The sequence below is a fragment of the Vulpes vulpes genome, chromosome 2 (assembly GCF_048418805.1).
Source record: "Vulpes vulpes isolate BD-2025 chromosome 2, VulVul3, whole genome shotgun sequence".
Classification (NCBI taxonomy): domain Eukaryota; kingdom Metazoa; phylum Chordata; class Mammalia; order Carnivora; family Canidae; genus Vulpes; species Vulpes vulpes.
The window spans coordinates 121,857,236-121,872,128 of NC_132781.1; the positions used below are offsets into that span (position 1 = coordinate 121,857,236).

The 14,893-nt window shown below is 39.3% G+C and overlaps 1 protein-coding gene and 1 pseudogene across 8 annotated transcripts in view; one reads left to right on the top strand and one right to left on the bottom strand.

Moving 5' to 3' along the window:
* The window catches only part of ARHGAP26 (Rho GTPase activating protein 26), a 416,966-nt gene that overhangs the window by 154,780 nt on the left and 247,293 nt on the right, over nucleotides 1–14,893 (top strand). For all 8 annotated transcript variants that reach the window (XR_012000004.1, XM_072749878.1, XM_072749874.1 and 5 more), the window contains one exon: nucleotides 3,019–3,097. Coding sequence is in view for 7 of the 8 variants with exons in the window: in XM_072749878.1 (XP_072605979.1) it covers nucleotides 3,019–3,097 (79 nt within the window). In the remaining variant the exon portion in view is untranslated. The remainder of the gene's footprint in view (nucleotides 1–3,018; nucleotides 3,098–14,893) is intronic.
* Nucleotides 4,320–4,609, bottom strand: LOC112934819 (large ribosomal subunit protein eL37 pseudogene; annotated as a pseudogene).

Genomic DNA, 14,893 nt, shown 5'->3' on the forward strand with positions numbered 1-14,893 from the left:
CTGCTCAGTGGGGTAATGAGAGCATACTTATTAGCACATGATGTAGTTGTCTAGATTAAATGAGTTAATTTACGTATAGTGCTTAGCACAGCACCTGACACATCCTCCTAAGTTATTATTATTATAGTTTTAATTCCATTCTGGTTTTGATAGTTTCATAATTCTTTGTAGAACTAGAAAGAGCTCATTTACTTCAGTTTTCTTTCATTGTTTTATATTTTCCCTTGCTCACTGAACACCTGCCTCCGGAGTTCTCTTTCCCTTTCCCCTTCTCCATTTTTGTTGTGAAAAGCCAGATGCATTTAAAGTATGAACTAATAATAAGCTGGTGCCCTTAGAAATGTGTCCTATCTTACAGGGACTGACATAGAAAGTACAGGATCATAGAGAGTTTTGCCCATTTTATTTTGTTTAGAGGAATGGTGGCTAGTAGGAACAAAGGGGGAATATGGAAAGAGACTTATTGCTTGATTCCAAAATAAAGCTGACCCTTTCACCTTGGTTCTTGGAAATTAACACATATAAGAGATTTATGTAATTATAGTTTAAATTGTAATGAAGGAGAAGAAACTTGGAGCCAACAGAGTGTTTTCTAGATGCCTAGAAAGGATAGTACTGTGATCCAAAGGTCATACTGAGAGAAAATTACCTGAACTTGGGAGATAGGATTAGAACTAAATATTAAATCCATCTTATTCAGTTCTGTACGACCCACTCCCACAAAAAAGGGGAACAAAACCCACATGTGGAAAAGAACTTACATTTTGATATTTCTTCTTGAAATGAAAACAAATCCTGTTGACTTTCCTGGTTACTAGGGCCAAGTGGCCTCTGAGTTTGTCTGAACTTCCTCTTTGTGGCTCTGGGTGGAAATATCACACTGTGTGCCATGAAGTTGATGTGACATCTGCAAGGTCCCTGAAATCTTGGTATGCTAGGCAACTATTATGGTCTCACTGTTTGCTGGTGAGCACCTAGCAGGAAATGAACTGGAGACTTGTTGGCTGCTTGACCGTAGTGTATACCGGAGGGTGTCTTTGCTCTTAAGTGTTGGGGACAGGAAGGAAAGGGTGGGGGCCTGTGGCCAGCCAGGGCAGTGGGCCTCAGACCTAACTGTGCACAGGATCACCTGTGGAGTTGGTGAAAACCCAAATTCCCAGACCTAGCCCAAAACTTCAGATTCATTAAGGTGGTTTCAGCCTGAGAATCTCCGTTTTAAGGGAATGCCCAATTCTGAAGCTGGTGGTCTAGGCACAGCACTTTGAGCAACATTCAAAGGTTCAGGTCCAGTACCTTGAGAGTTCTGTGGTAGACTGCAGCTTCGTAGACTTTTTTTTCTATATGCTGTTAAAGCATTTCGCTTGAGGTGGAACGGTAGAAGCAGTCCTCCAAAACTGCAAGCCAAGGATCAGCTCTGTGGAGCCATGGCTGCCAGTAGTCTGCAGACATTCATTCTGACATACTAAATGGGCTCATGGTGGGAAGTGGGCATTTGAGTCTGAGAATGAAAATTTCTGAGAAGAGGAGGGCGAGGGTCCTGGCAGGGGCTGGTGGAATAAAGGGCTTACTGTATTTTCTGAGTTCTCTTTGTGTTAGGGTGCTACTACTCAGGATGGCCTTCACAGGACAGACTGCCTCTGGGAAATTACTGTTCTCATGCTCAACACCTTTACATCCACCCGCACACCCACCTACCACCACTGTTGTCTACTTCTACCTGCACACGGGGAACGTGTGCACACACACTCACACCATACCCTAGTGCCCCTCAAATCCCCAACCCCTTTATGCTTACATCTTTGGAAATGTTTTTCATGAGTGGTGTTGAGGGATAATCAATGAAGAGAAGCAACTGTAATATTTAAAATATATTCAACATAAATAGATCTGGCATATTCACTGGAACTGTGGAAATAAGTCAGGACCAGTGATTATATGGGTTAGAATGAATAGACTTGTGCTGCTACAAGTATGGCCAGGCCCATATGTGTTTCATTACCGTATTGATCTGGGATCATTAACCATACCATAGAGTCAGACAGTAATAGGACTTAATTCTTGCTCAGTGGGCAGGCCTCTTCCTTTTAGGCTTTCTCAAACTTTAAAGATGAGGGTAGTTCATCTTTAAAGTGAGAAGTAGTTCTTCACTTTTTGAGAGTTGCAGTCTTTTTTGATAATGGGTGAGACTGTTAATACAGAAAAATATATATACATTTGAAGATGGAACTGTGGTTTATTGGCTCTCTGGGACCCATCTGTGGACCCTAAAAACTCCTGCTATTATGAGCACAGAGGGCTTTTAGCCCTGTCTCCCAAAGATATTTTCATTGGCACAAGTCTGTTCTTATGGAGTGCCATCTGTAAGGGGAACTCAACAAACACCATTTGATTTTGTATGTGAGCTTTCTGGAGGGTTTGTGCTCAGTTTGAAAGAGCAAGCACATTTCAATAAGAGTGAAAAGAGGTAATGCATGTAAAGAACTTAATACCTGACATACAAATATTCACTTAAAAAACTATATATATTTAATTTAATTACAAAGCCAGTTACCTTCATAAAACATTTTCATGTCAAAAGGAATTTAGAAGCCTTGGATTAGAGATTAGGAGACCAGGGTCCCTTCACTTGGTTGTTCCCCCTCTTTTTAATCTTGAAACCAGTAATTCTGTTCACTTTAATGAATATGAATTGTATTCCTACTGTGAGTAAAGTTCTCTGTTTGGAGAATAGGAGAATAGGAGAATAAGACCTCAAGGAACAAACAGGGTCTAAAGGAATCACTGTAATCATTTGGGTCCCTTAACTCTAAGTAGGGTGATGTCTGCTGTGTTTTCTCCTAGCTCCCTGAGGGAGATGGATTTATTCAGGGGCATTCAGGAGATGACTATGCTTTCTGAGACTGGAAAGCTGTGTATGTTCCTGTCTTCAGGTTGTTAATCCCAGCAACCCCTCACTCTTTGTCAAGGTCTCTCTACCTGTGACACTGGGTTCATATCTGTGTTCTCCTTTCTCCACAGGCCAGGGGTTATCACCATGCAGGCATTGTCGGAAGAGGACCGGAGGCTCTGGATGGAAGCCATGGATGGCCGGGAACCTGTAAGTAACAATTCAGGGAAGTAGAACAGAAATAAAGACCCTGAGTTTTTTGTTGCTTCCCGAGTGCACTGATTTTTGCTCTTGATCTAAAGCCTTGGTTTCTCAAGATCAGTGTACCAGAGGGCATCTGGAACTGACATTCCTAGATAGTGATACTGCTTCTGTGTGGCTAGTCCCCGAGCTTTGGCCTGTCAGTCCTTCGGGCCTCTCAGGCTTGTGATACTCCCCTTTGCCCAGGCAGGTGTAGTGTCCTCAGTTCTCTTAGAGGAGCCAGAGTCTGGCCTACTGAACATTGATGTCTCCATGAAGTGGATGCAAAGCATTATCTGAAACCTATTTGAGTGGGATAAATGATTATAAAAGTGTATACAGATTATGTAGTATCTTTTTTCATCGTCTTGTAGTTCAGCCTCCCCTTTCCATGGTAGCCGCATCCATAGTGGGATTATCAGTGTAGATGGAAGAATCTATGCCTGCTGGTGTGATCTGTGCTCCCATTTTTGAGTTGCTGGCCTTTGCTGGGTAATATAGTCTTGTGGTTTTTCTGCGTCTTGTGACATGTTAAACTCACGTGAAGGCCCTAGGAGAGTCCCTAAAGTCAAGAACAGTGGCCTTATCTTGGTGCCAAGGATCTCAACTGCAGTGTTCAGCAGATATCAGGGTTATAGAACCTAAGAAAACAATCTAACCATGTTCCTCAAGCAAAAGATAAAAAGAATCTACAATGCCAGAGGGCCAGTAGTTATCACTTGCAAAGGCACTATCCAGAGGGGGAAATGTGTGCAGGGGACATTAGGCCATAGTCTCCATTGAGTACGGAACTCTGCATAAAGATGGGTATCCAGTATAGATGATTCCAGCTCATTTGTGATGTCTCTTTTTCAGCCTACCAGGGTTAGGTGATCTATCCTGATGGATGGGTCTTTCTGCTCAGCTATTTTGTATATAAACGTGAAACTGTTCAATCAACTGAGCAGAAACAAATAACTTGTGTTTGGATAGCATTTAATAACATAAGCAAGATTTAAAGAGCCATTTAAAGTTTGGAACAGCTAAATTCTAATTGAATGTTATTTAACCTTAACTCTTCTCCTGTGCTACATATAAGATACCCCCTTTTTTCCTCTGAATAAGTTGTTACTGATAGAAACTCTCAAAGCAGATATGCATTTATTCTTTTTTAAAACCAGGACATTTATTGTGTGACTAATTGTTGAAATCCTTAAGATGAACTGGTTTCTGCCACAGCTGCCCTGTGAGTTGAGGTGTTGTTCCTTCACGGAATCCAGGCCTGAATCTGTGGTAGATAACTTTTAGGTGTCTCATTTGACTCGTCCCAGTGGTATTTTGTCTTTTAGCCTTGCACTTCAGTTATACTTTCTCTTTCATTTAGCAGGATAGCCACATTTGCCACAGGTCAATTTCTGAAGGTGGTAGACCTTAGAGCCACAGCGGCAGCACAATGTATGTTTTAACACTGTGCTTTCCAAATGATGACACCCCTTTCATCATTTGGTTTCTGCAGCCAAGACTGAAGAGACTGGAAGCGAAGGCACATCTGATATATTTTTTATATATGTATGTATATAAAATATTATTATATATTTGTTAAATTTATTTAAATTTAATAAATTTATTAAATTTAAATTTAAAATATTTTAAATATTATAAAATAATATTTTACATATATATAGCAGATAGATATTGCTACCATTAGGGTTTTGTGGGCATGGTAAATGCTTGTTGTCAGATTCCTTTGAAAGCCGCTTCCTAGTTTGTCCTTTACCTTTGCTGCTATCACCTACCCTTAATCAAGCACTTTTGTGTAAGTCATGGATTTGGCATATTACATGCCTTAACCAATTTATTTTTCTTAGTACCTTATTAAATAAAAATAATCTTAGGACATCACAAAATACTACCATTTTATAGTTGAGGCAAGTGAGCCTTAAGTTCAGTAGCTTCGCTCAGTAGCACAGACAGTAAGTGGCTGTAATGGTAGTGTGCAGGTTAGGTTGCCATAATAAGGAGACTCCAAAGTATAGTAGCTTAAATAACATAGAAGTTGATTTCTCTCTCCAAGCCTGGAAGTGAGCAGTCCGTGCTTGCTGGGTCATTCTGCCATACTCAGCCCATGACTTTCCAGGTTGCTGTACTAGTCATTGCTATTTTTCAGCCAGATAATGGAGATGAAAGTATCCAGAACCCAGGGGGTGCACATTACTTCCATTGGCCCTAACATACTTACATTGGCAACATCTGACTACAGAGGAGGTTGAGACATCTGGGTTGAACATAAGCAGCCATGGGCCCAGCTAGTATCCAGGTATTTTATCACTTTCAGGAAAAAGAAGAGAAAACTAAAGTGTGGTTGAGAGATTCCATCATAGTGGCAGAGGTGAATTTGAACCTACGTGTAGCCCTAGACGTGTTGGTTTTTATCATTAATAGAGGTAAAATGTGAAACTGCCTTCTAAGAATTCTCACTCATTTAATTTTTATAATACTTTATCTGACTCTCTTAATGATTCTTCAATTATAGGGAAGGAAACACCCAGGAAGAAAAAATCTTGTCAGGGCATACTGTTCTTGGCGTGGATAAAAACTCCACTGTTTTTGGGTCTCCCCACCCCTTATAAGCTGCAGTTCTACAACTGCTTCACCAACTCCATTTCAAACATTCCCTTCCTCCCTTTCTCTACCACTTGATATTTGTTCTCTGTATGTAATTGGTTTTACTAACCACTTGAGTTTTCCCGTAGATTAACATCTGGCTTCTGCAGATGGAAAGTGTGCTGTTGAAAGAAACATCTCCTTGCCTCCAGAATGTACACATTAAAAAAAATTTAAACAAAAAATAATTCTGTTTCTAAACATAATATAAAATTATTTCCTCACAGGAACATATAGCTGTCTTTGAGAACCACATCTCTGTGTACTTTTCAGTTTCCTCAAGAGAGAGAAACAGACAAATGATAACTGCTTAAGTGGAAGGAATATTAGGCTTAATTTTGTCTCCCATTGCTAAGAGCCTCAAGGGAGCATTCTTGGAGATAACATACCCAGTAGACATTTAGCAGCTCCAGTTTTAATCACAATCTCCCTAGTTAGTTAAATGTGTCCCCTTAGAAGTTTTGGCTTTGGTAAGAGAAGCTGAAACCTGTTTCTCTAGATGGTCTTGGAGTGTTTGCTTTATATCAGGGAGATTATAATGGCAGTACCTAACTTTTGTTTTTGTACTGAGAGCTCAATTGTTCTGTGAATGATTATTCAGTGTTGGATTCTTTTTTTTTTTTTTTTTTTTTTGGAGAGAAGTAACTTTGGTTTGCATCCTTCTCGTTCTTTTATCGTTTAATAACACTTTATGATGGTTGGTTGGAAAAATAGTCTAAGTGAGCCTTGAATTAGTTGATTTTACACTGTTTTTAGCTAATTGTTATATAAATTACAGCTTTAAAGAATTTTTTAAAATTTATTTATTCATAGAGACGCACACACAGAGAGAGAGGCAGAGACACAGGCAGAGGGAGAAGCAGGCACCATGCAGAGAGCCTGACGCGGGACTCTATCCAGAGTCTCCAGGATCACGCCCTAGGCTGCAGGTGGCGCTAAACCGCTGCGCCACTGGGGCTGCCCTAAATTAGAGTTTTTAGTGCTCAGTGACTTTCTAGTTGAAAATAATTTTGAATGTCTTTATGGTATTCATGGATGTATAATGGAGGAAGAAATTAGAGTTGTGGTTCTGCAGTGAACATTATAGTTTTTATCTGTTTTGCAAATTTGAATTCAAATGAAGGAAGCCTCATTTATAATTGGCCTGGGAAAAATCTGGATTTATTGGCTTATGGAACTGAAAAAAGTTGGGGTATATTAGTCCTGGGCCATCTGAATCTAGCAACTTCCATAATATTTGGAGTTGGTTTCTTCTTTTGTGTTGATGTTGTTTCTAGTAGATTCTTTCCAGATAGTGGTGATAAGCTTCCAAACTGTTCAAGGCTTGCATTATATTATCAAGAACAGGAGTTGTGAAACTTATTCTGTTAATGGGTCAGATAGTAATTATTTTAGGCTTTGGGAGTCCTCTGGTCACTATTTGAGCTCCTCAGTTTTGCTGTTGTAGCTCAAAAGCAGCCACTGACAATGTGCAAATGAACAAGTAGGACTACATTTCAATAAAACTTTATTTACAAAAATAGGTAGAAGCCAGATTTCAGTCATGGGCCATACTTTGTTGATCCCCAATCTGTAAGTCTAGTGGGAAGAGAGCCTTATGTAATAACTTTAAAGAAGTCCCATATTTAAATTTTCTTGGACTAAATACTTGGACCAGAGGGTGGAATAGATGAATTGGCCAGATCTAGCTCGCTTGCCTACTGTGCTAGAACTGTGGTGGTGGGGAATATTGGCTTCCCTTCAGGGAAGAATCAAAGCATTGTTATATAAGGAAAGGGGGCAGACATGAGGTAGGCAAAAGTGACAGCTTCTCCCCACTTTGGTATCTATATTTCAGTTTCTATTCGAAGAGCTTGTTCTTTGATGCTTAGCCAAGAGGGAAAACCACAAGTTTACCACTAGCATCATACTTAATCATGAAAGACTGAATATTTTCTCCCTAAAAATGGAAAGAAGACAAAGATGTTCACTTTTAAGTTTTATTCAACATAGTACTGGGAGTTGTAGTCAGAGCATAGGGCAAAAAAATAAAATAAAAGGCATACAGATGTGAGTATATAACTTTTTTTTAAAAGTATATAACTATTTTTTAAAAAACTCAATCATCTAGTTAGTAAGATAAAGCTTCAAAGTGATTCTGCTAGATTTTCGTAACTTTCTGTTAAATCTGGGTTGACAAGTTACAGATTCACCATTGTAGCCACATAAGCTTTTATTTCAATCTTCTGTGACAATAGTCTCAGGCTTGGGGACAGACCTTCCCTATTATATTGAATGTGAAACCTTGATTCAAGCTGCATAAATACTATAGCAAAGAAAAATTTTAGAGACACAAATTTCTTTTTCTCAGTTCTTATAACTGAAGTTATCTCTTCTTTTCCCTTTACATAATGCGCATAAGCATGCGGGCTGAAAGCAAGCTGATTAATCACTACCAGCCCAATATTGCCAACACACACACACAGACACACACACACACTCTGAAGTATTTATTATTCTCTCTACACTATGGAAAGATGACCCAGCAAGTCAGTGGGACTAATAGGATAACTTGGAGCCTCAGAGCCTGGATCAGCCTCTTTAAACTGTGTTCCGTATATTCCCTTAGCTGTGATTAGTGGCATCTGTCTGGAACTGCTTCTATTACCTCCTTATTTTAGAAGTATTAGTCCTCTTTCACATCCCAAGGATTCTTTGGTGAAATTAAATATTTCTCTAATGAACCACTCCTTGAATCTCTCTTGACAGCCAGGGGGTTAGAAGGTTGGCGGATGTCAGAAATAGGTAGAAGTAGATTAGGAAGCTAAGAAGCAGGTGGTATAGCCTGAAAGATTGTATGTAAATCCATGTATTAGTTGAAACTATGAAATTGACACTTTTGTAGGTCAGAAATGGCCAGAGATTGGCTTTTTCATATGGCTGAACCTCCTAGTCATGGAGCATGGTCACACCCTTGTTTATATAAGTGGTAGCACTGCCTGGAAAGGTCAGTGAGTGGTTGATCTTGGGTAGATAATCCAGGTCTCCTAGCTTTCAGCTCTATGCTATATTTACTACAACACACATACCGCTAAATTATTAGGAAGCTGTGGTTGAATTGTATCTACCCTCCTTGTTAGGTGGAGCTGCTTTATTGTGCCTCCTGCAGTGATTGAAGGGAAAAGAGGAAGAGACTAAGGAAAACACCAGTCTTCTAGTGAGGACAAGACAGTGTGGTACCCTTCCTCACTTTTTTCTGCTGTGCCCAAACTGTAGCCCCCACTAAGTGCTTCAAGAACTCAGAGTATAAATGAGTAGTTGCATTGCATTTTATGATTTGCACCTGATACCTGAAAGAGCTGTTTAGAGTATTTAAAGGAAAAAAGTAAGATTGATTACTACTAAGATCAGATTCTAGGATCAGAAGCAGAATGTTAACGGTGGTTAAGAATGTTGCGTAGGCTCTGGGCAGATGGCTCAGTCGGTTGAGTGCCTGACTCTATGTCGACTCAGGTCTTGATCTCACTCTCATGAGTTGGAGCCTCACATTGGGTTCCATGCTGTGTGGAGCCTACTTAAAAAAAAAAAAAATGTAGGCTCAGTTAGCCCAAGTTTAAATCCCTACTCACCACTATTAGGTCTCTCACCTTGTGCAATGACTTAATCCCTGCAACATGAGGATAATAATAATAATACCTTCCTATAAAACTTTTGTAAGGATCAACATATACATAAAGTGATTAGCACCAGTCCTGAACGTGGCCAAGTGCCCATTAAAAGTTGTCCTTTTGGAGAGGGGGACAGATAGTAGGATAACCAGATTCTCTTTCTAGCTTGCATTTCTAAATTACTTGGCTCATTTGAACACAGAGTTTATTTAAAGTTACCTTGCCTGGGCTCACCAGAGGGTAGGCAGGGACTGCTTGCAGTAGTATGCAAAAAGTGATTTCACTGAGCAATCAGGCTGAATTTGAAATCTGTGAATAGAAGATTATGAAGTAATCTGTAGTCTCCTTTGCTATAATGCATCCCAGGCCTGGCAGTTCATCAGCCCAGCTGTATGCTAAGCTCACCTCACCATTCCACTGCAAGTGCTTAGATTTTCCTTTCCGTGGTAAAATAAGTGATTGAGGAGTCTGAATGATTAAGAAGGTGTGGGGTGAAATCACTAAGCTCTTGTGTGGTGATGCAGTTCTCACTCCTTTATGAGTGGTGTGATGGTTTGGAAGGATAGTCCTGCCCATTTTGTGAGAGTTTTCCTTGTAATACCACATAGTGTGAGGTGAAGAGTCTGAGGATGAGGTCTCTTGCTTTACATATCTCCCACTTGTCCCCAAGCTGCCGGGAAATTAGATTAGATCTCTATTATTATTTTGCTTGTGTTTCTTTTTCTCTTACTGGATCAAGAAGCTGGCTTCAGGGCAGCCTGGGTGGCTCAGCGGTATCGCGCCTGCCTTTGGCCCAGGGCATGATCCTGGAGACCCGGGATCGAGTCCTACATCAGGCTCCCTGCATGGAGCCTGCTTCTCCCTCTGCCTGTGTCTCTGCCTCTCTTTCTCTCTGTCTGTCTCATGAATAAATAAATAAAGTCTTCAAAAAAAAAAAAATGCTGGCTTCAGGTTTTGTCTTTGAGTCCTGTGAATGCTTTTTTTTTTTTTTTTTTTTAATGATTTTATTGATTTATTTATTCATGAAAGACGCAGAGAGAGATAGAGAGGCAGAGACACAGGCAGAGGGAGAAGCAGGCTCCATGCAGGGAGCCCGATGTGAGACTCGATCCCGGGACTCCAGGATCACACACTGGGCCAAAGGCAGGTGCTTAAACCGCTGAGCCACCCAGGGATCCCCCCTGTGAATGCTTTTATATCAGTAGAATTCATAATAGTACATACTATATCCTACCAATGTGTATAAGTTTGTTTGTTTGTTTATTTATTTATTTATTTATTCTTGAGAGACAAAGAGAGAGAGAGACAGAGGCAGAGACACAGGCAAAGGGAGAAGCAGGCTCCATGCAGGGAGCCCGAAGTGGGACTCGATCCCAGGACTCCAGGATCACGCCCTGGGCTGAAGGCAAGCACTAAACCGCTGAGCCACCAGGGCTGCTCTGTGCAAGTCTTAAATGGAATTTAATACTATTCACTTGGTCCTTGTTACCTTTGGTTAGATGTTCTTCAGAAGAACAATTTCTCATAAAAATCAAACTAATTGAGCAATGTGAGATACAAAGTGAGAGGAAAGAGAAAATCAGGTGAAATTGGGTTTTATGCTGGGGAGTTGGTGAAACTTTCCCTAGAAATGGAATGATAGCTAGAAGATTTTTGTTTGAGTGTTATAACTTCATAACATGCTGGTGGCACTTATTCTGGTCTTAGGCATTCTTCTTTTAGCATTTAGCAAACATTTATAGATTGTCCAACAGTTACTTTGAGGGACAATGAGGATCCAAGATGATGACAGGCCACCTTAATACAGTTGGTTTGCTGCTCTTTCCCCATTGTCTTGTGCAGTGGCTGGCACAAAGTAAGCACTCAGCAAATATTTGTTGAACAACTAGAGTCAAAACTAAAGGGTCTAAGATAACTGAGTGTTAGTTGTTTTATTTTATTTTATCTTACTTTATTTTGGGGAGAAATTGGGTTGCTTTCATTACGTGAGACCATGTGCATAAGGGTAATTAAATTCCTTGATTTTGTAGTCCATTTAGATACATACCTATATACTTGTACCAGAATTTAGGTGAGTGATTGTTAATCTTTTTTGTGCCATGGATTTGTCTGACAATCAGATAAAGCCTTTAGGTTGTTTCTCAGAATAATGCATAAAATAAAATAAATTCCTTTAAAAAGGAAAAAAAATATGTGGAAATAGTTACCAAAATATTAAAATGACTTGCAATATAAATATATGCTCCTTTATTACCACATTAAATGATAAAAGGAAGAGCAGGTCTGATAAATCCTATAAATGACAATTCAGATTATTTGCAACAGCACTAATGTTTTTTGGAAATGCCTGTGATTTTTATTGGTGGCAGAATCACAACTACTGTCATTTGTTGCCCATGTTCATGTAGAAAGAAATGCTAAAGTTCAGTTAAAGGCTAGTACAAATAAAGGTGTATTTTTTTCTTCCACCATGGGCCCCTGTGTTGTCTATAGACTCCATTTCTTTGCAAAGCTTTTTGGAGATCCTTGGTTCCTGACTTCGAAGCCCTTGTCTCACCTCCTAATAGTAAATTGATTTGGTTATTTGATTCATATCTGTACCCTTGCTGGATTATCTTCTTCAGGAGGCAGGAGCATTATCAAGTTTTTTAATTTTTTGTTTTTAAATCTTTTGTGCGTAGTGTGTGGCTCAGAGAAGGTGTTCAGTACACCCCTGTCAAATAATCAGTGAATGAACCTAAGGAAAGTCAAAGTGTGGTTGGTTTTGTGTGACTTGTTCTTAACCAAGGCTGGTTCCTGACATTCCCCCATCTACTTTTTATGGACTTCCACACATCCGCTGTTTAATATTCTCACTTCTTTGTTCACTTTTTTGGTCTGCGTATAAACAAAATCCCTTTTGATTGCGTTCATTTTTTTTTTTTTTTTTTTGCAAGCCTCGGAGCTCATTCAGCCTGTTGACCTCATCTACACTCTGCCACCTTTCTAGGCTTAAGGTGTTTGTCATGAGCACTAGTTACACTAGTATCCTCATACTTGATTGTAGGCCTTCCATCCCTCACCATAATGGAAAGCGGAAGTCCCTCTCTTGAGTTAAATGTGTAGTGTGTATCCTTTCAGAACTTTCTGTGTACTTATTTCCTATACATGTACATCTAGAAACAAATTCTTCTGTTTTATAGAATTTTTGACATACTATAGCTTTTCTGTAGATTATTTAACCTTTAGTCTTTGACATGTAGGCTCTTGTCCATTTTTCATCACATCATTGTAGTGTGCAGAATGATAGAATGGAAATCCTTGTATGTACTTCACTGTTTACCTATTTGAGCCTTTGTCCAGGATACAAACCAGGTGGAATTGCATGTTGAGTGGTAAGCACATTGAATATTTTAATAAATATTAACAAATTAGTCTCTCTACAAAAATGTACTAAATTATACTGCCTCTACTCATTTGCAAAGGTGCCTATTTTCTCCAAACTTTTGCCAATACTGTATATCATGTGTGTGTTTCTCAGTCGTTCATATTTCACCTTTTTAATGCAGCAGCATATATACGGTACATAAAAGAGTGTATGGTAAGTGATTCATGCTTTCTCTAATACTATTATTATTCCTTTTTCAAATTTCTGGCCTCGGGATTATACCCATCATTTTTCTCAGTTCTGCTTTCTAAAGCCCAATGTAGAAACCTGACTTTTTCTAGTGTTCTTTATGACTTTTTCACTTCATCCTTGATGGCACCTCTTGTTTTCTAGCAGCCCACATCTGCTGCTGGGTTTTGGAGTGGTGAATAACAAGGGGGCACTTCTTACGTCTCACCTGAGCTCCTGTTGTCCCAGTTTGCCAGGCCACAGGACCTGAACAGGAACCTGAAGATCCTCTGTACCTGTGTACTCTACAGCACTTGGCAACCTGTCAGACTTAGCCAGCTGTTACCAAGGTCCTTCTAACTCCTGAATAGAAAATGTCCCATCCCTTCTCAAGGAGCCATAGGAGCTGTAGTTTCTGAGAGTTGCAAGGGCTCTCAGCTCAAGGGCCCTGACCCAGATGTGCCCCTCTGTATAGCTGATGGGCAGTGTTCCTTTCAGCCCTCCCACCTCTGGATTTGTCTCTAAGAAGAGAGACGGGATGCCTGCCACTATCTATACCTCTTCTAGAAGGCATTCACTCTTCTGCCCCCTTCCCACTTTTGTTAATTACACATGATTTTAAATTTGGGGGGAATATATATTTTTGTGGTCTAGGTTAACTACTGCCCAAACTCTGAAGAGGCTGGCATAAGTAATTCTGTAACTCTGAAGGTTTCTGTCACCACTTAGTTGGTCATTTGAGTCAGAATTAAGGCCAAAGTAAGAGTTACCTGTTTTGTTTCTTCAATCAGGAAGATGACATCTTTGCAAGCAAGAATTTATTAGAGGCGTATGTGTGTGTGTGTATGTGTGTGTGCGTGCGCATGTGTGAGTGTATTAGCTTTTTTTTTTTTTTTGTATTAGCTTTTTTAAATTTAACTTTTAATTTCAAAATCACTTCAGACTTAGAAAAATGTTATAAAAAGACAAAAATAGTACAAAGAATTCCATATTACTCTCTACCCAGATACCCAAAATATTAACAATATTAACATCTTATATACCATAGTATAATGATCAAACCAGGAAATTAACTTTAATATAATATTATCTGTTTCACAGATCTCAAATTTTACTAATTGTCCTAGTAATTTTATGTGTGTGGGTATTTTATATACACATATATATACATATATATTTAATATATTATGTATAAATATATATCTTTTTGAGGGGAGAGGGTCTCAAATTTCATACAGAATCACATATTACATTTAGATATCACAGCTCTTTGGTTTCATTTAACTTGTATCAGTTTAGCGGCTTGGCTTTTTAAAGGCACATTACCATCACTAGATGTCAAGATAGTTAAAATCTTCCATCAGGACAGCATTCTGTCTCTTTCCCATCTTGGGGTGGATTTGGGGACTATTATCAGTGTCCTCCCTCCACCTAGGTAATAATTCATACCTTTTCACAGTCAAACCACTTACATTTCTGTATGCTTCTAATGGTCTGATAGGCATTCAACCTCATGTTTGTAAGTTTTCTTAAAAAAAAACATCTATGTCTCTTGAACATTTTGTCTTCTGTCCTAACTACTCACATCATATATTCTTCCTGGTGCAACTTACTATGTTTATTATCTGTGTTGCAGTTGTTGGTTTAAAGACATTTGAGGCTGTAATATCTGAATAGACATTCTGTAGTATGACCTCCTGCCTTTAGAAGCAGCATCAATTACTGTTGGCTCTCTCTCAGATGTTATGGCAGCGATTCATGGGAGTGGAGATTATGGTTGGATTAGCTTCAGTTTTTTTTTCCCTCTGCAGGAAAGGCAGTCAATAACAGAAAGATCTTTTGAGTGACTTTGTTCAATTTGAAGAATGATTGAACTGGCTC